Raw genomic sequence first — 21,672 nt, 5'->3', positions numbered from 1 at the left:
GGGAAACCCAAGTTCAAATCCCCTTTCAGTCATGAAGCTCACTGGGTGACCTTGGGTTAGTTCCTATCTCTCAGCCTAACCCACCTTACAAGGTTGCTGTGAGGACAAAATGGGGACAGGGAGAACCCTGTACTCTGCCTTGAGCTCTGTGGAAGAAAGGCAGGATATAAATATAAGAAAGAATAAATAAAAACAATTCCTCATTATTTCCTGACATATACCTTGTTGTACCAACCAACAATGAGATCTAAGTTGTCTACAAACTTCCGGAAAGTTTCATTCTGAGAGAAGAGGCCTCCAGCGCTGTCTGGAATTTCTTTCTGCTGCTGAAAGTTCAGGTACTTGACTTCACGGAGAACAGCAACAAGCTGGACAATAATACAGCAGTGAGAAATAAATGCCCTTCCATAAACAGAAAAGAACGGAACTAATGGGGTGGTGTTCCACTGGCTGGATCCAGACTTGATGCACTTGGAATATAAAAGGATGTATGTGATTTAGTTGTGTGTAATCTGTGCCTGATGTTGTGTTGAGAAGTCTACTCCATGTTTTTCTAGTAGTTCTAATTAACCAGAATCTGGAATTGTTCCAATGAAGGTTTTACTTACGACCTAGTCTCCCTTTCTACAAGGTAGACCTGCTTAGGCAGCCTTGAAAGATTCTGCTAGGCCTCACTCTGTACCAGGTTTCTGTTGAAATCCTTTTAATACAAACTATGATTAGCTGTTAACATTTTCTCTGGCTTTTCCTCATGCCCTTGAAATGTCAGGCTAATACAGCTTCCCACAAGTGGCATTATTCACCAGTAAGAGCCCTACCAGGTGGCAGAGTGGGAGAAGCAGTAAATTGTGCCCCCCCCCCCCGCTGCAAGAAGGGTCTACCACTTCTGCTTCCCCGCCTCCTCCAGTGGGTGCTCTGGCAAGCCCTGCCAGCCATTCTCCCACTGTGGCATTTGCCACAGTGGGAGAGTGGCCAGCGGGACTCTCTAGAGCAGCCACCTGCCCTCTGTTTGCTTCATTGCACAAGGGTCTCATGAGAACTCGCCTGTATTTTGAGACCCGAGTCTGCTCTCACGAGAGTCCAGCAGCCACTTCTTCCAGCTGCACGGCTCTCCATGTGTTGAGACAAGCAGAGGGTGGTGGCAAAGGCAAGGGGGCACGATGTGGCGGTGGCTGGCATGTGTTTTCTCCTGCCTCAGGTGGCAAAAAAGCTTTCACTTCAGCTTAGCCCTACTGTAGTATTTCAAGTGGTAAGCTTACATGGGAATCAAAATAGGGAAGCAAGGGGGTAGTTAGAATGCTCCACCTAAAGAATCTATAGAATCTATTAGAATCTATAACCCCCAGGTTCCCAGCTTTCATTTTAAAAAAGCAAATCTCTAGCCCAGCAGTGGACAATTTCTGGTCCACCAGATGTTTTTGGTCTACAACTCCCACTGTCCTTCACAATTGGCTGGGCTGGGTAGCTATGGCTAATGGGAGTTGTTGCCCAAAACATCTGGAGGGCTACATGTTGACCATGCCTGCTCTAGCCTTTGTAGAACCCCAGATATGGGGCAAAATATGCAGCCATTATTCTGCCCATTCATTTTGTGAGAAACTACCCTGTTCTTGCCTTTCAGTATTTTTAGGCAATGATTGAAGTCATAGCCATGACTGAAACACCCACTGCCTGGAGAAGGGACTTCCCAGTCCAATTTAAGCCTCTTTTTTTGTGGGGAGGCAGTGTCTTCTGTTGTGGGACATGACTGCTGCCCCATTAAAAAAAACAAAAAACAGAAATCCAGGATTTTCATACAGCTGTGATGGGCAGTAGTGTGTCTACCCCAAAAGAAAAGGTAGCAGCAAAGACAGGACTTCATTATCTTGCTAACTCAGGTATTGTTTAAAATATGTTTTTCCTCAGATTTTAAACATTTAAACAATACCCTGCCAATGCATGCAGATAAAGCTCATCATTATTATATTAATATTGTGGGAAGCTGGACTCTGGCTGAGAGAGGGTGGGTTATGCCAGTCCTGCAAAGTAGCGCTGTGTTATGATGTCCATTTTGCTGGGGGGCAGTAGAGTTGGGGTATAACAACCGTACAGAGTTGTTAACCACTTTCCTGGAGAAGATCTCCATGACAACAGGAGGAGAAGTGAATGGAGGATTACCCAGATTTTCCAAGGAATCAGCTTTCATCTGCACAGGGAGCCACAAATGAGTGCACCACACCTTTATAATTCGCTTGGCAGGAACATTCTTCCGGGTGGGGTGGGGGGATTGGAACTGAATGTCATCAGACTGGCAGGACCTGCTGAACCAATGAGAGAGCCCCCCCCCTTCAGGCTCTACCCCCCTTTCAGCTTCCTCCTGTAGCTCCTGTTATGCGATACTGCAAAGGATCGAAGCTGTGCATTTATTACTTCCATACAGCAATAAACCAAACATCACAGAAATGCAGTTTCGACATGGCACTTTGTGGAGAAGCAAAGACAGCTTTTAGGGGGGTTACTCCAGTCAGTCTTTAACCCTATAAATGCTAGCTTAACTGTGGCTCCAACCAGCCATTTCTAACCCCCTTTCTCCTTCCCCTGAAGCTCCCATTGTGTAATGCTGGGAAGGATCAAAGCTGCGCATTAATTACTTCCATACAGCAATAAACCAAACATCACAGAAATGCAGCTTCGACATAGCGCTATTTCGACTGATGGAAATCTCAGTAACTTTGGGAGTGTGCATTTAGGGAACAAGCCTCATTGACCTGGGAAACACAGGGATGGGAAACACCCCTTGACCAGAGTCACAGTGAAAGACACACCCCTGGGCAGGGCTAGTATACCCGAGGTCAATGCAGGGGTTGGGGCACACACCAACAAAAAAGTGCGGAGAGCCCGACTTAAAGAAAACAATCAGACTTAAAGAAGTCTCAGGAAAAACGGTTTTTCTGAAAAAGCTCCAGGGTGGCTGCAGGATGGCCACGACATCATGTGCCCCAAACAACTTCCAAACGCAGCCAGCTCACAGGAAATCACCCATGGAGACACCCCCCTGGTGTGTTGAGGTTTTTGTTAGGAAAAAGCAGGGTGGGGTGATGTTGATTATAGCAGGAGTGATGCCAGAAAATATCCAGTATAACATTCTTAAGACTGATATACTGTGCTGTGTATATGGGTTCCCCCCTACCCCGCGTCTTTGTACTTAGCTTTTCTTTTTTTTAAAAATCCCTCACTACTAAAAAAGTTTTGTCGGAGTTCACGATGCCTCTTCTTTGTTGGAGTTCACACAAGCCTCTTGTATGAAGCTTGGATATAACACTATTCTGCATTGCTGCAGTCAAATTCCCAGGATTTTCTGTCACTCTGTGTAGGCTTTTAAATGTCATGCAATATGACTGTGCACACACATAAGGACGAAGGACACACATAAGGAAATTGCGCAGGTGTGCTGCAGTAGGGCGCAGTATGCACAGAAACGATAGCCCCATACAACTGTGCAGCTTTGCCTCCCTCCCACGCCCCTGCTCCAGAAAAGTTCCTGTGGAGGCCCATGATAAGCTTGCAGGAGGACAACTTTCATTTTTTTTCATCTGACCAGATTTCATGAAGAGCATTGTGGGGGATCTAAAACTCCTTATGAGGTGTTGAGTTCTCTGTTATGAAGCTCAGCACTGGAGCCCTAATGAGAGGCACCACCTGGGATGTGGGGCAGAATTCACCAGATATTTCCCCAGGACGTTCTCTTACTGATGGATAGATCCAGTTTGGGGTCCCGGTGGCCTCTATTTACATCGAGACGGAAGCTGCCATTGTCACCAATGGGAGCTGATGCAAACAATAACTGTGGGGGCCACAACTTGGACATGGAATATGGTGGCGAAGGGTTAAAGCCCCTTTCCTCTCATGTTGAGCTTTTCTACACGAGGCTGTTTATTGCTGTATTTACTTCTGGTTTTGTCACAGAATTGAGATCTGAGTTCTACACAAACAGCTTTTCCTTTCCCCCTTTTCCACTACAGTACCTCTAGATGGCATTGTGCTATAGCAGAATAGCACCAATACACAAGTAGTTCTTTTGCTTTCAGAAATAATACCCCATTTTCCCTGCTCTAAAGAAAACTGAGAAAGTGCTCTTAAAAAACAGAAGTGAAACTGGAGGATTATGATGTCATCTAAAGAACCCATAAACAATGGGTAAGGAATCATGAACGCACAATAAACGCCTCATGTAGAAAAGCTCGTATTGATCTAGGCCCCATGCAGCTATTCTCTTTTTAAAAAAGAATCCACACAATTGCTAACTGAGGCAATAATGTAACATCTGTAATAGTTTTGAGTCTGTGACGTTCTAAGACTTGTTTTCTCTTTTATCAACATAGGTAGAGAGTGATTGAAGACTTGAGGGAGACGGTTTTATCTTCCTCACATTCTATTTATAATTTCAGGAACTTACAGAGATGCCCACCAAACTTCTTTTTCGGCTTTTTAAATTATAATATAATATAATAATACCCTTGCTACAAATGTGACATCTCTCCCTGTTCTGATCCGCTACTACAGCATTCCCCAAGCTGGTGCTCTCCATATGTGATGGACTACATTTGTAGTCACTACAATTCCCATCGTGCTCCAGCCAGCATGGCTAAGCTGTCCACATAACTGAAATGACGTATGAGTGGGCTATTACGCTATTGACGCACCTCTTTGCTGAAATTCACACTAATAAGAGTAGTCTCTGGATTTCTCTGGATCAGTGGCTGCTCTAGGTTGAATTGACAGTCTCTATCAACCCGTCTGATCCACTCTTCATAAATTTTCTCACGGTAACCTTTCAGCAGACGTATCATCTCCTCATACTTTGCATATATCAGCTTGGCTTCAGAACTGACCATAACACTGCAAAAAGGAAAGGAAAGCTTCAGTGTCAGATGGAGAGTGGAATTAAATTAACAGCACTGGAAACAAAGCTAACAGCCTTTAATATTACTCCTGGGAATACAATACCGGCGGCTGGATATTCTGTAACACAAGAGAGATGGTTACTTACGGATGATCAATGGCATGCAAGTCTTTCCTTGGGATCTGTAATCTTTCTTGGAGTTCCAAAGCCCACTTCAGTTGTCCAGCAATAGGTGGCATGTTTTTGCTAATTGGAGGCACACCATCTCCTGTTTTAGTGGCAGATATCTGGGCATCGTACAAAATCTTTGCATTGTCCAATTCAACGTTGAACATATCCAAAAGGGTTGCGTAGTGGGGAGCTACATCTGCCTTGATCAATGGTCGTTCCAACAGAGATGCAAACATATGGATTTGCTAGAGGACAAACATTGCAACAACAAAAAAAATGTATATATATATTTTAACTTGATACCGTCTATGGTGGATGTCCCTGAGCTTTCAAGGCATATTTGTAAAACCCTTCTGAACCATGCCAAAAAGGTAGTACTTGCAACAAAATGTTACATTGTAGCCTCCTTTCCTAAAGGGTGCTCCCATTCAGGGTTCTGATCAGCTACTGCAATCTATCCCAACCTGGCGTTCACCAGATGTGCTGAACTATAACTCTCATCAACCCCCAGCCAGCATGGCCAAGCTGTCCATGAAACTGAAATGATCTCATTCCCTCTCACAGCACACTTAGGTGGTGAGTACTGACAGGATTGGAGCCAAAATGGCACCACATAGAAACAAGAAGGATGTCTTGAGGGAGCCCGAAAGTTTGCAAAAGAGCACCCCCAAGAAATATCCCAAAGAGGACTGAGGCTTTTTAGTGGCTATGGAATGTTGAGGGTCAGTTGGAAAAGAAAACTGGAAGACTGAAGGGTGTGCGTGTGGAATGGAGTATCCTGGAGAAGGGCATGGATGGCAGGCACTCTGAAATGCTTTACTCAGATTAACTATCTCTCTTTATAGCTATGTTGTTCTTCAAAACATCTGCAGCTGATCAGAGGAAGATACAAACAGGCTTTTAAGCATGTAGAAAAACAACCCAGCACTAGATATTTTATTTACTGAGGATAAACTGCAGTGGAACATATTGGCAGGAACACAGTTTTACATAAACACTGGGCATGTGTGTTAAATTCTTGTAAATCTTTTAAAATTATGGTTATGATTGTCAGGAAGCGGTGGGACTTCAGCTCCCAGCTTCTTGCCTCTGGGAGTTTGATTTGGATTGTTAATAAGATATGCAGTGTCCTGTTGTGCTTTGTACAATGAAATGACGGTTAGATCTGGCAATATTCCAGGCTTCTTTGTCAAGTCAGTGACTATTAAGTGCCTTCTCTCTGTTCCCTGAAACTACAAATACTAGATGATAGATGCTGGGAATATGTTCCCTGTTTGGTTCCTCAGATTAAGGTTTGTTTTCTAATTATTTGTTCAAATTTGGCATCAGAGTGACACGGCAAATTCATATCCTCATAAATAAATATATGCTGAGGCTCAACTGCCTGATTCTTTCCTTCAAATATTTTTTAATGCAAACCAACATGAAGAGCTGGAAGAGAAGAGCCTACAGTATTTGCCAGCATGGCATCCACTGGTGCTGAGCCCATCACTGGATCTTGCGCAACTATATCCTTATTAGTGATGGGCAAACTTACCCCAAGTGAACTCATTATTTACTTGGAAAGTAACAATTCATCCACGTGAGCTCAGATGAGAGTTCTTTAATACGAGATCCCATTCCTTATATATGAAATTTTGCGCATATGCAATATCAAGGTGCATCTTAGGAGCTGTCATTTGGAATCATGTAGTGCAGCATGACCATCATGGACCACCACTTTACGTGGCCCCTTTCTGATCTGGTGCTTTCATGTGGGCTGCCTACACGGGGATGTCATGTAACATTTACTCACAGTGGCCAATTGCCAGGGTGAGGAGGGATCTGCAGAGTCCTCTTCCTTGGAGCTTGAGCTGCGGTGGCAGCAACAAGGGAATCATTTAATACGTTTTTTGTGGGGTCTAGGAGGTAGGAGGACTGAAATTTGGGGGTGGGGGGTGGGATCTGTGTTCTACTTTACTGCACATGCTCTGAAGCTCACAATCAATTCTGAACCTAACAGTGAATTCATAATACATTGATCCAGGCTCACCACAAAGGTAAGCATTACGAATGGACAAGTTTCAGCCAACAAGCTGACTAATTATAAAATTTGGCAGCATCATTGGTTTTTATGTGGTACTGGCAGAAGCAGAGAGGACACTGGATGAGGTTGAGAACCGATCCAACCTCCCTGTTCACCATCCCAAGAGACTTGGCTCTGACAGAGCATGAGAAGTCAAAGTTACCCTTTGCTGGCCTCAGATCAGAAAAAAGGAAAATAATTTTTTTTCCTGGCAAGGGGGTAGATTGAGGTGGGTCTTCCATGCTAACTAGGGGTAAATGTTTTCTAGATTTGCAGGAACATAATCTACTGCAGCTAAATATATCTGAGTTTTAGAGAAGAAACATGCAAACCCTCCATAAGAATGTGTACCTTGACAGCAGATTCGAAACTGGAGCAGTCAACAAATCCTTGATAGAAAATGGTGGCCAGTCGTCTATCCAAATCCTGAATTTTGATCTGGAAGTCTGCAAAATCTTCATCAAATTGCTTTTAACAACAACAACAACAACAACAACAACAACAGAACCAGTTAGATCAGCCATGTACTACATAGGCTGATTTAAATTGGCACACTCAGGCCAAGAATTAGCTAGGCCAATTTATCTTGAAGGGCAAACCTTTGTTGCCATAGTGAGTAGTGCACACCAGGATTTCCTGGCTCATGTTAAGCAAATAATCAATCTACATCTGAATCCATTTTCCATCATGAAATGACTAACCTCATCTGCTGGATCTAAAGGATCATATTTGCATTCCGCAAAGACTTTCATGTGTTCCAGAACCTCCTCATAAATCTGAACCACCTGGCTCCCTAGGATATTGCCTCTCACACCTCCCAACTCAATTTTCTCCAGTTTAAGAAACTCAATTGCAGTCATGTACAGTTCCTTAAAAAAATACACACATACGCAACAGTTATAGCCTTTTTCATTTGTTCAAAGAAAGGAACATAAAAAGAGCTGATCAACAGCAAAACGAAGGCATCTTCACAAGGGGCTTCAGCACTTAGACTCTCTCATTTAAAAAAAAATGCCATTGTTCCTAAAATTTGATTTTGTCTAATGTCAACACTTTCAAATATCCAGACAGAAAAAATGGATAATGATCTTAACTTCAGGTGTCATCATTGCTAATATCTGCAGTGCCACTAGGAAAGATTCATATTTGATGGGTGCTACTAGAATACATATGTGCCCCATCTCTCTCACTCTCACTCTCACTCTATATATATCTTCAGTGTCAAGGTAAGTATCGCTATGACTATTTCATGTTTTAGATGAAGTATATAATTCTCACCTCTATTGTCTTCAGTCTGTGAAAAAATGAATTCATTCTAGTAAAGACAAGAGTAGAAGGAAACTCCCAGTACTGGGGTTCCTTGTCCTGCAAACAAAAATTAAGATAGCTGAGTGTGGCCAGTTCTATACAACATCAGACTTAAAAGTGAATAATTTCTTCTAAGAACCTTAGAAGAGCAGCAAAGAATTCTAACGCTCTTTGGTGAACCAGGAGAGTGCCTACTCAAATATTGTTAAGTTTTTTCAGTAAATAACCTAGAAGAATGATAGCCTGGTGAGGGGGCGGGGGGAGGTATGAACAAAAAAATGGGCCTCCAATGAGGCAGAGCTCTGTCAGCATTCTGTGTCCTGGAGCTAGGCAGGATTGGAAGTGGGTGTGGCTTGCTCCCAGTGAAGGAATAGATAGCGCTGATTTGCTTAGCTCTGCCTTCTGGCATGAGTAAGAGGTACAACCTATCCAAAGATCCTCTCCTCCACCCTAGGGATAAAGGAGAGCATCATGCCAGAGGGGCCTGCAGGATAAGGAATATTTTTTCTGTGGTGAACAGACTCATGTAAGTGCGCTATATCATGTAGGGTTGACCAAATATCCATCCTTTTACTGGTCCAACCACTGTTTCTTTAAATGACAATCCTATTGCTATATACTCTGGAGTATGTTAAACTCCTGGTACCCTTGCAAATCTGCTTAGGATGCTCCATAAAGGGCTGGATGGGTTCCTATCTCCATCCAACCCAATCTCTACACTGATCATTGCCATGCTAGTGCCCTCGCTATACCAAGATAAGCAAACGAGTGCCAGATCATGAGACTGGGACATAATCTAGTCACCAGTAAATCTCCTACTCAGGAAAATTATTCCCTAATCTAGATGTTTCTGCAAGTACAAAAAGTGAAATTGAACTATTTTGTCTAGAAGCAACATTGGCTGGGTCAATTTGTTTACAATAGTTTTCCACATTAAATGGGATGACTTATACAGACACTGCTACACTATGAAGCTCTGAATAACACTTCTTCTAAGAATCATCAAAGTCTGCTGGTACCAGTGACCAACCTTAAAAAAAGTAGGCATCATATCTTTGCAGCAAACATCATAGGACTTGTAGAGTTTCTCAATCACGGAGATCCCCAGCTTGATCCCCCCCAGCACCTCCTCAATTTCGCCTTGTAAGCCTTTCAGCACTTCCTCAGGACTCAGAAAGTTACGTGTCTAAATAGAAAAGGATGCAATCAAAGACGATGCATAGAGGCGCAGGGCGCATTGAATCAGACTTTGGAATTGGAACTGCACAACAGTTTAAGGATGGACAAAACTGTCAGTTTAAATTTCCATCCATTTTGTGTTTTTTTCAGTCTTAAATTTGTTCCATCCTGTTTCTGCATCAATTTTGCTTTAAAAAGAAAAGAAAAGAAGTCCACATAAAAATCTGAATGCTTTTTCATGTGCTTTTCTCCTTATTTATGTATTTTTGTTTACAACCTTGCAAACTATATACATTCTTGCAAGCAATTTCCCCTTACAACACGTTTTAACATTATTTTCACAAATATACCCACTTTTCTGCGCCCACACCCCCAATATATGGATTTTTGTGTGAATATTTTTAAAAGCACAGAACTGCATCACGAAATTTGGAGAAGTGTGAATACCAGTGTGGTTCACTCTGTGTATTGGTTTGGGAAGTGTATATTAGAGAGCAATCCTATGGCCCCTGGACAGCATCTAGGGAGCCATAGGATTTCTGCAACTGTGGTTGGAGACAGCACTTTGACCTGGGACCCAGGAGTCTGAGCTCCCCCCACCCCTGCAGCCAGTGTAGAGAGATCCACGCCGACTGCCTCTCCAAGAGGTTGTAAAGGCAACCTCAGATAGGAGGAAAAGGGGGTGGTTCTGTCGGGGGGGGGGGTCTGGGGAAGCAGGGATACAAGCTATCCCCAGCCCTTCCCAGCCTCCTTCCCTCCAGCTCTGCAGAACTCCAGCTAGACAGCAAAAGCGCCCATCTAGCAAAAGTACAGAATGGGAGAAGTGCAGAGGTGAAGATCATCTCTGTGCTCCTCCCACTCCACATAGGATGCTGGTCAGCCTCCAGGTTCAGAGGCTTACAGGCATCCAGATAGGACTGCATCCTTAGATAGGTTGTCATTAAAATGCAAACCAAACAAATTTCTACCCATCCCTAATGGTAATATTCCTCTATGGTAATATTCCCTTTGACCCTCTGCCAAACCTGCCAGTGCAGAAGCAGGCCCTCTTTTATTGTCTTTGTTCACTCATCCTTACTGTTAAACCTTTTCAGCAACTGCAGAACAATTAGGGCTGAAACTATATTTGGTGGCTATGAACACCAAAGTAAAAATAAAACGGAAAAAGAAATCTCCCCTGTTGAATTTATTTTCATAGAATAGTACCATTTCAATGAAGAGGTTGCAGATCTCCTGCAAAATGACAATGACCCGGGAAGGAATGTTGTAGTATTCGGAGTTGGCCCAAATCAAGCATATGGTGTACATGATGCTGTTGATGAATGGAGGGAGCTGCGTGGGTGTAAAAAGAAAGTAAAGTAAAACACACATATTTAAGGTAATGGGGTATTTTTACTCCGTGCCTATCGAGCTGCTGATCATCTTTATTACTTTGGAAATAAATCATTTCAGACTGCTTGAGTGTGCAATTCTATTCATGTTTTAACAGAAAAACATCCTACTGGCTGAGGATTGATGGGAGATGCAGGACTTTTTTCTTTCTAAACATGAATAGGATTGCACTCTAATTTCCTCAGGCTAGACAACAAACCCTCTGATAAGTATCTCAATGAGGGTAGGGGTGTGAAGATGATCCCAAAGCTAGCATGTGTCCAACGCATCCCCACGCCCAGAATTTCCTATCTTCTAAAGACAGCATTCATGCTGGGGCAGGACTACAGCAGTGTGTGGCTCGTCATGTCAGACCTCTCATTTTAAGTTCCCTCTGCTGGCTGCAGAGCCACGCAGACTCACCGTGGCTTCAGTGATACCTTTGGTGGCAAAAAACAGTTGGGGAAGGGCTTGGGGAAGAAAGGGTTAAACTTCATTCCATGCACCAGAGTCCTGATCTGGACTTTTTCAGAAAAAGGATGTGGCCAGTGCTAAGCACACTCAAGAATGCATGCTTAATGCAATGTATAATTTGGCCCTCAGTGAAGTAGTATGGAGCATTTTGATCCAGTATATACACCAAAGAGGCCTCTTGCACGGGTGTCCTCTGCCAAGCACTGGTGACATTATAGCAGTGAAAATGGTCAGGGACTCCCTCTTTGTGACAGGAACAGGCAACTTGTGGCCCGCCAAATGTTACTGGACTACAGCTCCCATTAGCCCTATCCAATGTAGCCAATAATGAGGAATGATGGGAGGTACAGCCCAGCAACATCTGGAGGGCGCAAGTGGCCCACCCCTGTTTGAGGAGGACCATTAATGAAGATGCTTGTTAGGCATGTGCAAGTCAGTCTATTCTAACTCTCAAACCTAATTTCTTTTTCTTTGTTAAATATACCTGGGGGTATTCAGCTTGTTCCGTTTCCTCCAAGAGAACCTTTAGTGGCTGCAAGTACAAGTTAATGTCATCGGCTTCCTTCAGTCCTGTATAAAAGGAAACTTTCAGGGTAAATGAAATCTGGAAAAGCTTGACTGAATAATTTGTACACATGACACAAAAGAATCTGGATTGGATCAAGCACCTTTGCTGTACCAGCAGAAGGGTACCACTTATGGAATGGGACCTCCATGTCCTCTCTTCCCCCTGAATGCCCTCCATATCTCCACCAGAGGGACATCCTCTGGAGGAGATTTGGAGGGTGCAGAGGGGGGATGAGAAGATGGGAAAGTCCTGTTCCTCAAATGGCATTCTTCCACCGGCAGAAGGTCAATGCTGGATCCAGTCATCTGTAATTTTAAGAAATGTGGCTGTACCTGCAGAGACATCCTTGAAAACATTCTTCAGTGCTGGCCAGTAGCAGCTCTTAGCTCTCTCCAAAATGTCAGCAATCTTTTTCACTTGTGGGGCATACAGCTGGAAAAAAATACACACTCAGACATATCTTCATTCGGTCTACATTTCCATACAGTGATTTACAGCTGATTCTGAAATAAACTTCAGCCTACCTGCTCATTTATGCACTGCAGGTTGAGCTGCCGGCTATACCAGAAATCAAATTCTACTCGGGGCAATGGGTTCAAGCCATCCAGGAGAGGTTGAGCAGAGTCTTTGCTCAGGATATCTCGGACCTGATGAGACCAGTCAATGATGATTGTTTCAATGGAATGTAAGAGTGTACTGTCCACAGCTGCAGGCAGACTGAAAATCCGACAAAAGACAATGTGGTAGAAATCACTATAGTTTTAACATCAGATCCAGCAGCTAAAAGGATAATAAAGGGAGCCTGTAGCAAATCACAAAGTGGAATCCAGGGTTGTTCAGTCCCTGTGTCTCCCTTTAAATATGACTCATTCTTCCTCCCTACTTCAGGGAGTGATATATTGAAGAAATGTGTAGGTAGAAAGCAAAACATTTCTGTAATCAGAAAACCCAGATGATGTGATGGGAGTAAATTTGTAAATTATTGGAGTGTATGTATACATACACACACACACACACAAAGCAGGGTGAAGAAACTGGAAATGTTCAGTTGATGGATGGATAAGGGATTGATGAAAAGGGAAGGATGAATTGGAGACATGGGGGGATGGAATGCTATGGGGAGTGACATGGAAGCATGCCAAATACATACAGGTACTGGCTGAACCTTTTAAATAATTGCTATTTAACAATGAGAGTAACCTGATTTAAAAAAAAAAATGAACGTGAATGGGTTCTGCATATACTGCCATGCTACATACAAGAGAAGAGGTACTTGCATTGGCAGACATTATTACTTAAAGGTACTCACGTGTCAAACACATCTGCTGTACATTCCATGGTACCCATGTTCTCTGGCAAAGGAAGTAGCGTTTTTCCTTTGATCTTTCCTCCCATCACAAACATCTCATTCTTTAGCCTGTGGGCTTGCCGTATAACATCTTCTGCTACCACTCGAGGCCATCCAGCCAGGTTTTCACTCTTCAGGAATAAGGAGTAGACCACCTAGAGGGAGGAATTACTTTGTTGACAACAAGTACCTTTGTTTCAATCATCACAGATCATGGTACCCTTATCAAGGTAGGGAAACGTCAATGGCTGAAATGCCTTTACAGGCAGGCCTGTTCTATGGCCCTACTGCTCTTGCAGCTGAGCCAAAACACCACAGCTACGCCAGTGTTACGTCAGCACTGCACAGAAGCACAACAGTAGTGCTGTGCGGCCATAAATCCACTACATCAATTTTTGCTCTCTTCCACCAGGGCACAAATGTAGGAGTGGTCCCAGCTCCACCCAGCAGGCTTAAGTCAAAGAAAGGATTGCAGAGTTAGGCCTTGTTCTTCAGCTCAATGAAAATGTTGTCCCAGTGGGTGGCAGCTGTGGAAAAAAGCAAATTCCATGCTAGGAATGATTAGGAAAAGGACCAGGGGGAAAAACTGCCAATATCATAATGCCTACATACAAATCTATGGTGTGACCACACTTGGGATACTGTGTACAGTTCTGGTTACCACATCTCAAAACAGATATTGTAGAGCTGGGGAAGGTGCTGAAAAGTCAACCAAAATGATCAAGGGGTTGGAGTAGCTCCCCTACAAAGTTTGGAGCGTTTTTGTTTAGAATAAAGGTGAGTAAAGGGGGCACGATACAGTCTATAAAATTATGCATGGTGTGCAGAAAGTGTAGAAAGATAAGTCCCCTCCCCCATTTCTTGTCATAATACTAGAACCTGGAGTCAGCCAATAAAGCTTTTTGGCTGGCAATTAAAGGATAGAGAAAAGGAAGCACTCCAGTGCATAAACTATGGAATTGGCTACCAAGCTGTAGTGATGGCCACTAACTTGGGTGGTTTTAAAGGGGGGTTAGATACATTCATGAAGGATAAGTCTATCAATGGCTACTAATCATGATGGCAATATGCTGCCTCCAGGATCAGAAGCAGCATGCCTTTGAATATCAGTTAATGAGGAGCAACAGCAGGAGAGGGCTAGGCCCTCAGGTCCTGCTTGTGACAGACTTCCCAGAAGCATCTGGTTGGTCACTTGATGAAACAGAATGTGGGATTAGAGAGGTCTCTCGTCTCATCCAGCAGAGCTTTTCTTATGTTCAACTACTCTCATAGTTGGAAAACTTCCATTAATATTGGTCAAGACCTTTGTTTTCTGCAAGTGAGCGAAACCAGTCCTGTTTTGACAAGCAACCTTCTTTTTGCAACCTTGTTCTTATTATTTGCAAAGACATCACACCTCCCACTGTTCTCTTGTTTGAACTTGAACAGGCATTGTTTATCCACCCTTACCCTATAAATGCTACCAAAACTCAGCTATAACTGCATCACCTCCCTGGAACATCAGTATACAGAGCCCATCTGAAGAAACTCAACCAATTCTAAACAATTGCTGAGAAAATCAATGCAGGCAAAAAGACAAATGTAATAGGATGTTGGGCAATAAACTATAGGCCTGTGTATAGGCACTTCCTTTTAATGTTTGTATGAATTCGAAGTTTTATAAATATCAGGTTTTATGAAGATGTCAAAATCCATGGGCACAGTCCTAAAACTGCAGCACTCACATGTTCAGGACCTGCTCCATGAAATAAGGTACTAGTGTGGCAACCAAGAGCATAAAAAGTTGGTGACAGGGCAAACCCTAAGGCAGTATCCACATTTGTGCGACTTCTAAAAATGCATCTCTTTCATATGCATTTGTTCCTCATTATACCACCATGTTCCTGTGCTGCTCTTTCTGTTTGCAGTCAGGGAAGAGACCAGAGCATATGTTTTGCATTCAGAAGGTCCCAGATTTGGTTCTTCACATCGTCAGTTAAAAGGATCCCAGGAGGCAGCAAAGTTTGAAGGGACTTCTGCTTCAGTCCCTGGCGAGCTGCTACCAATCAGAAGAAACAATACTGAGCCAGCTGGACAAACAGTCTGAGCTGGTATAAGGCCTATGTCGCCTAACATACACAAAGAACAGCGAAGGGTCAGGCTGGAGCACTTCCAAGGAGAAGTATATACTTGCTGTGGGGGCAAGACTGGGACTCCTCCTCTCTGGGTGAGACGTAAACTCTTCATATTTGGCCCTGGCTTTTCAGGAAGGGAGGAGTTAACAGTGCCATCTGCTTCACTCTCCTATTGACTGAGAACCTGGATTGTCCCTTTTCCAAACCCACCACTGTAGCTACTGCACCACACTGTGTTTGTACAACATGGGAAAAGAATGGGTCCACCCATAACATTACAGCGATTTCTCATGCACTTTCATACATTATTGAGAGCCCTGCTGGAACCAGAACAGGGACTGGACATCTCTGTCATATCTCCTTTGTATCTATGAAGCCAAGCCAGTTCTCCTAACACCAACTTCTTTGTATGTGTTGGCTAAAGAGGGAATTATCATGCAGTGAACCACTAATAGAAATTGGAAGCTCACCTCTTCCACAACAGCCATCATCTGCTCTACAGGGGAAGGGCTGAGATCTCCAACAAGGAGCCCCTCCAGGAAGTTGTCTCTAGTAATGTTTTCATGCTTCTTTTTCACAAAATAAATGCCTTTATTCTTCAGTGTTGATGGGAAGCCAATGCAAGGGACTAGTTGTCCAGTGGGGTTGAGTGTGATCACCAGTGCTGTCAGGTCTTGCTTCTCATAGAACTCATTGAGCATGGCATGGACATCCTCACTGGTTGCAAACTTGGACCATTTATCAGGCTTAACGTGGAGATAGAGAGTGCAGTAATTCTCTATGAAGTCCAGTCGTTTGTCAGCCAGTGTCGTCATCTTGATTCCTCAGTAGCTAACCACTGCATGGACAATACTGAGCAGGTAGCAAGCTGGGAATTCTTCTCTCCCAATATTTTTACTTTTCCTGCCTTGGGAAGAACACATCCTTGTCAACCTGTTTCTCGGAATCACCAATCCAACCTATCTGGGAAACATACGATGTTTTCTTCTTTCCCCATACGTTACATGTCTATACTATGGAATATATTGCAACAGAATGGGGTAGGGGCATCTGAGATTAATTTTAGATGAAGACTCTTCATCCACCACCACCACCACCACCACCACCGGGGTAAATAAAAACTATTCTATCTGTGTATAATCAACAGAGGACAGGCAGGAGCTGGATCACATTTGCTGGCTCTATCCTCCAACCTCCACATGTTGATCTGAACCTCTATAGAGTTGTACATATGTAGGCTCTGTACAGTTAATCTGCACCCTTCAAGCATGCAGGGGGCAGAGGGGGTTGGTCACACACAGAGAACCTTTCAGGAGTGTAGACTTTGGACAGAGGTTTGGATCAATGTGTAGAAGAGGCTAGGAGGGATGCAACCACTAGGCATAGTCCCGCCCTCCTCCCACCCATGTGTTGATGGTACACAGATATTTTGTCTACGCAGGGAGGCTAAAGTCATCCTCCTAAATGACCCCATGCAGGGGCAACAGTGTCATACATTTGGTTAAACATGTGGTTTAACACTGCATATATCCTTTTAAAACTATAAATAACAGCCGTGGGGCCTCCCAGAGCAGGATGGAGGAGTGGGTGCTCCTCCACAGCATGGAGGAGGGAGTGTGTGGCTTTCCTCCTGTGCTGAAGTCCTGACAAAAGCCCTCCCCCCACAGCTGCTATTGGGCATGTGGGAGCAGCTCCCATCAGCACCACTGAGAGCTTCCCTCCTCTGCCATATAGCAACTTCATGAGGGAGGGGGGTTCTGCCTGGACCACAATGCAGGAAGAAAGAGTTAAATTCCACTTCCCCACCTGCCACAGTCCTGATCCTATTTGCCCACCCCTGTCCACCCCCAATGGCTGCTATTTATAGGTTTGAATAATTACACGCAAAATTAAACCATTCATTCATTCATTCATTCATTCATTCATTGAAAGTATTTATACATCGCTTTGCTATCAGTTTTCAAAACGTTCTCTAAAACCAAGCCAAATACCATTTTAAAACCTATTTTTTAAAAATAAATATAGTTTTCACTACCTGTCTAAAACTTAGTAGAGATGGAGTCAACAAGGCCTCCCTTGGGAGGGAGTTCCACGGCTGAGGTGCTGCTACAGAAAAAGCCCTGTCTCAAGAACACACCAACCTAACCTCTCTTGGCCTCTGATGAAGATCTCACATTATGGGCAGGCTTATAAAGGAGGTGATAGGCCTTCAGATATCCTGACCCAAAGCCATTTAGGGCTTTATAGGTCAAAAACAGTACCCTGAATTGGGCTTGGAAACAAATTGGAAGTCAGTGCTGTTGGTTCAAGACTGGTATTATATGGTCTCTAAAGTACATGCAAGACAACAAAATCCCCTATATTTTGCACTAGCTGTACTTTCTGAATAGTTTTCAAGGGCTGCCCTAGTTAGAGCACATTACAGTAGCCTAAACAGGATGCAATTAAGGCATGGGTCACCATGGCCAGATCCACCTTCCCTAGGAAGGGGCACAGTGAAGATGGGCAAAGGCACTCTTGGCCACAGCAGCCACTTGGCACTCCAGGAGCAACAATGGGTCGAACAGTACCCCCAAGCTGCAAACCTGGTCCTTCAGAGGGAGTGCAACCCCATCCAGAACAGGTTATACCCCTAGTCCCAGGTTGGCTTGTCTACTGATCAACAGAATCTCAGTCTTGTTTATTCACCCACATCCAGTCCCTCACTGCATTCAGACAACAGTTTAGGTCTTCCACTAGGGATGGGGGAGAATTTCTCCCCGAAACTTTGGGGGGCCGAGTGCCAACATGTTCGGCCCCCTGAAGTAGTTTCGGGGAGAAATTCTCTGCCCCCCCCCGCCCCCCCGGGATGGGACTTACCTTTCCCGAATGTCCCTCCCGGCGGCGGGTCCCGGTGGCGGGTCGTCAGGTCTTCGACAGGGGCAGAGGCGGCAGCCGGTCTTTTGACCGGCTGCCGCCGCCGCCATTCCAATAAAAGTAAAAAAAAAACACACGCCCCCGTGATAGGCTACGTGACGATTAACGTAGCCTATCACGGCTAGATTTGCAAAGTCAGCCGTGATAGGCTACGTAAATCGTCACATAGCCTATCACGGGTGACTTTAAAAAAAAAAAAAGCGCGTACGGCTAATGGCGGCCCCCATAGGGAGCCGCCATTCACGTTCCTTATTTGGTCGCTGTAGTCTACGTAAAGATTTACGTAGACTACGGCGAAAATAAGGGCAACGCTATTAAATCTTTACGTAGACTACAGCGATCAAATAAGGAACGCGAATGGCGGCTCCCTATGGGGGCCGTCATTTGCGTACATGCTTTTTTTTTTTTAAGTCACCCGTGATAGGCTACGTGACGATTAACGTAGCCTATCACGGCTGACTTTGCAGATCTAGCCGTGATAGGCTACGTTAATCGTCACGTAGCCTATCATGGGGGCGTTTTTTGTTTTACTTTTTATTTCGCGGCCGGGCGAGGCGAGGCGCCTCCTCCCCGGCCTGAATTTCGGCCGGGCGAGGCAGGAAGCCTCCCCCCCGGCCTGAATTTCGGCCGGGTGAGGCGGGAAACCTCCCCCCCTGGCCTGAACTTCGGGGGGAGCAGCGAAGCGCCTCCCCCCCACCGCTAAGCAAGCTGCGAGACCAGGTAAGTGGCTTTCATGCACCCCTAAACAGCCTCCTCGGCATGTGTTGAAAATGAGAGATAGAGCGGGGTATCATCAGCATAGCAATGAGACCCAACTCCAGAACTCCAGATGACCTCCACCAGCAGCTTCATGTAAATATTACAAAGCATAGGATACAATATTGAGCCCTGAGGAACTCCATACGTTCACAGCCATGAGGCTGAACAATAGTCCCCCAGCATCATGTTCTGAGAATGTTCAGCCATATAAGACCAGAATCACTACACAATAGTGCCCCCAAGTCCCATATCAGCCAAACAGTCCAGAAGGATACTATGATCAATTGTACTGAATACTGCCAAGAGATCCAGTAGAACCAACAGGGATGCACTCCCCCAGTCCAGTTCCCAGTGCAGGTCATCCACCAACGTGACTAAAGCTGTTTCCACCCCCAAAATGAGACCTGAACCCGCTGTCAAGGGCTCCTTGGAGGGCTCTCAGTCTAATCCAGTAGCCAAGTCCAGACACAGACAAAGGGATTCTTTTCAAAGCTTTATTCTTCTTTTATAACTTAACAGCTTTACAGGTAGCAACTAGATCTGAGCAGCAGCAGCATCCCTATGCCCTAAGTTGGAACAGTTGGTCCCCGTTTGAAAGGCAATTACTGGCAGACCCCTGAATATAAGGACTAGGGAGAGTCCCTCCCCTTTTCCCTTGGCTCCTCTGGGCGCAACTGTTTTTTGAGCGCCAACCGGGCGCTACGCCTCCTTTCCGCGCTCTCCATTTGGCGCCGCTCTCTGCGTCTGCGCTGCGCATCCACTAAGTCTGCTATCTGCGCTCGGTCACTCCCTGGACTGCTTTCAAGTCTAGGAATGCGGGTGGGAGGAATCTCCGCCAGCTGTGGGCCCTGGGAAAGCGGAGCGCGCTCCTCTCCCAGGAGCGACTGCTCTTCCTCCGAATCAGAACTACTCTGGGATTCTATGGGCTCAGTGTCCACCCTGACACCCAAATTTGAATGGATCCAAATAATCAGCTTCATCCAAGAAAGACTGGCATTGCACTGCCACCAGTCACTTTACTTTAAAAAGGAAGATTGGAATCTGACCAGTAGTTCTCTGGAGTGGTGGGATCCAGTGAAGGCTTCCTTAGCAAAGGTCTTGTAACCACTTCTTTTAGAGGAACTGGAACATAACCATCTACCAAAGAAGCCTTCACAACCTCCATCACCCAATTGCCCAGCCCTCCTGCAGTCTAGCATGGCTGTCTGGAGGTATGCTAGGAGTTGTCGAACTGTTTCCCGTGTAAACATGCATAGCATTGCTTCGTGTATTCTCTAGGTTGCTCTTAGGACATGTTGGCATGGATCTTTTGGGAGGATCAGATACATGGCTGACCTTTTGGCCTTTACTGTCGCCATGCGCGCAGGTGCAGTTCAGTCAGTGACAGGAGTGATGTGATGGCTGCATGGAGTTTGCCTATTCCAAGCCTTCCTGGTTTGGGTTTTTTTTACTACTGTTTCTTGTATCTTTACTTCAGAGCTAAAAGCTGGAATGGGCACATGGCAAACCTCTTGCGTGGCCACACCCTTCGTTCCATGCTGCCCCTCCAAGGGCTTAGCCAAATGGCTTTCTCAGACCCAATATTTTGAACTCTTTCGATGAGACAGCGATTATTCTAATATTACCCATTCCCTCCTCATTCTGCTCCATAAGAGTTTTTCTGCTTATACCTCATTTTTTTCTGCCCCTATTAATTCCTTTGTTATATCCTTCTTAAAAGTATCTTTGCTGTACATGGTATGTTTATTCTTCCATTATGTTTCCTCCCTTAACTAATTTCCTCATGGGATAGCTTAACAAAAGACTGAACTAGATGTGCTGTGGGAGACGCATTGACTCTAATATCTCCCAGCAGTTCCCAGCCCCTACCGACCCACCCACACGCTTTAAATGTAGCTGTGGGGAGGTGGTGGTCTCAATTTGATCAGAGTGGGGAAAGGGGTACTTAACTCTTTTCCCACAAGTAATTTTCCTGATCAAAATCAACTGCCCCCCAAGATGTTTTTCTCCCCACAGAAGACAAGATAAGTGGACCCAGAGTCTTGTCCCCATGAGAAGAAAACAGCTTGGGGAGGCAGTTTAATTGAGGAAATGGCCTACAAGGAAACCTCTTCCCCCAGCTGCCATTGCAATCAAATCCAGGACTCCTGGCAGCTGCATTGAAATAAAATTAAAAGCTATCAAGAGACACCCCATGTGTCTCCTTTGTTTGGCCCTCTAGTTTGGCCCTAATAAGGGGAAGTGATTTACAGTGACCAGTGTCATAGAGTTTGATAGCTTATCACTTTAGATTAATAAGAATACTCACAAATGTTACTCCACACCTCAGGGCAAACACAATTAAGGATACCACAATCTTTTCCTTTGACCAAAGTGTCACTAACACGTTTGGAAGCATCCAGCTGTAAGCCACTCAACTGCCAAGAAACACTGCCTTCAACAAGGTTCTTGTGACATCAGCTATCAACTGTCATACCCTGCTAGAACCTTCTTCCACTTCCACCCTGTAACACTGAT

General features: G+C 44.6%; 1 protein-coding gene across 1 annotated transcript in view; it reads right to left on the bottom strand.

Annotated features, from left to right (window-relative positions):
* DNAH17 (dynein axonemal heavy chain 17) overlaps positions 1–16,295 on the bottom strand; it is a 117,688-nt gene extending 101,393 nt beyond the window's left edge. Inside the window, exons 1-13 of the mRNA XM_084837750.1 lie at positions 15,951–16,295; positions 13,328–13,521; positions 12,543–12,735; positions 12,351–12,450; positions 11,935–12,020; positions 10,812–10,937; positions 9,457–9,612; positions 8,397–8,483; positions 7,820–7,987; positions 7,470–7,586; positions 5,030–5,298; positions 4,683–4,878; positions 222–368 (exon numbers count right to left, since the gene is read on the bottom strand). Coding sequence (XP_084693876.1) covers positions 222–368; positions 4,683–4,878; positions 5,030–5,298; positions 7,470–7,586; positions 7,820–7,987; positions 8,397–8,483; positions 9,457–9,612; positions 10,812–10,937; positions 11,935–12,020; positions 12,351–12,450; positions 12,543–12,735; positions 13,328–13,521; positions 15,951–16,295 — 2,184 coding nt within the window. The remainder of the gene's footprint in view (positions 1–221; positions 369–4,682; positions 4,879–5,029; positions 5,299–7,469; positions 7,587–7,819; positions 7,988–8,396; positions 8,484–9,456; positions 9,613–10,811; positions 10,938–11,934; positions 12,021–12,350; positions 12,451–12,542; positions 12,736–13,327; positions 13,522–15,950) is intronic.
* Positions 16,296–21,672: the final 5,377 nt, after the last annotated feature.

This window comes from Heloderma suspectum, chromosome 2 (genome assembly GCF_057233095.1).
Source record: "Heloderma suspectum isolate Gila_16-S chromosome 2, 16-S_ref, whole genome shotgun sequence".
Lineage (NCBI taxonomy): Eukaryota > Metazoa > Chordata > Lepidosauria > Squamata > Helodermatidae > Heloderma > Heloderma suspectum.
This window is presented reverse-complemented; position numbering and strand designations above follow the sequence as displayed.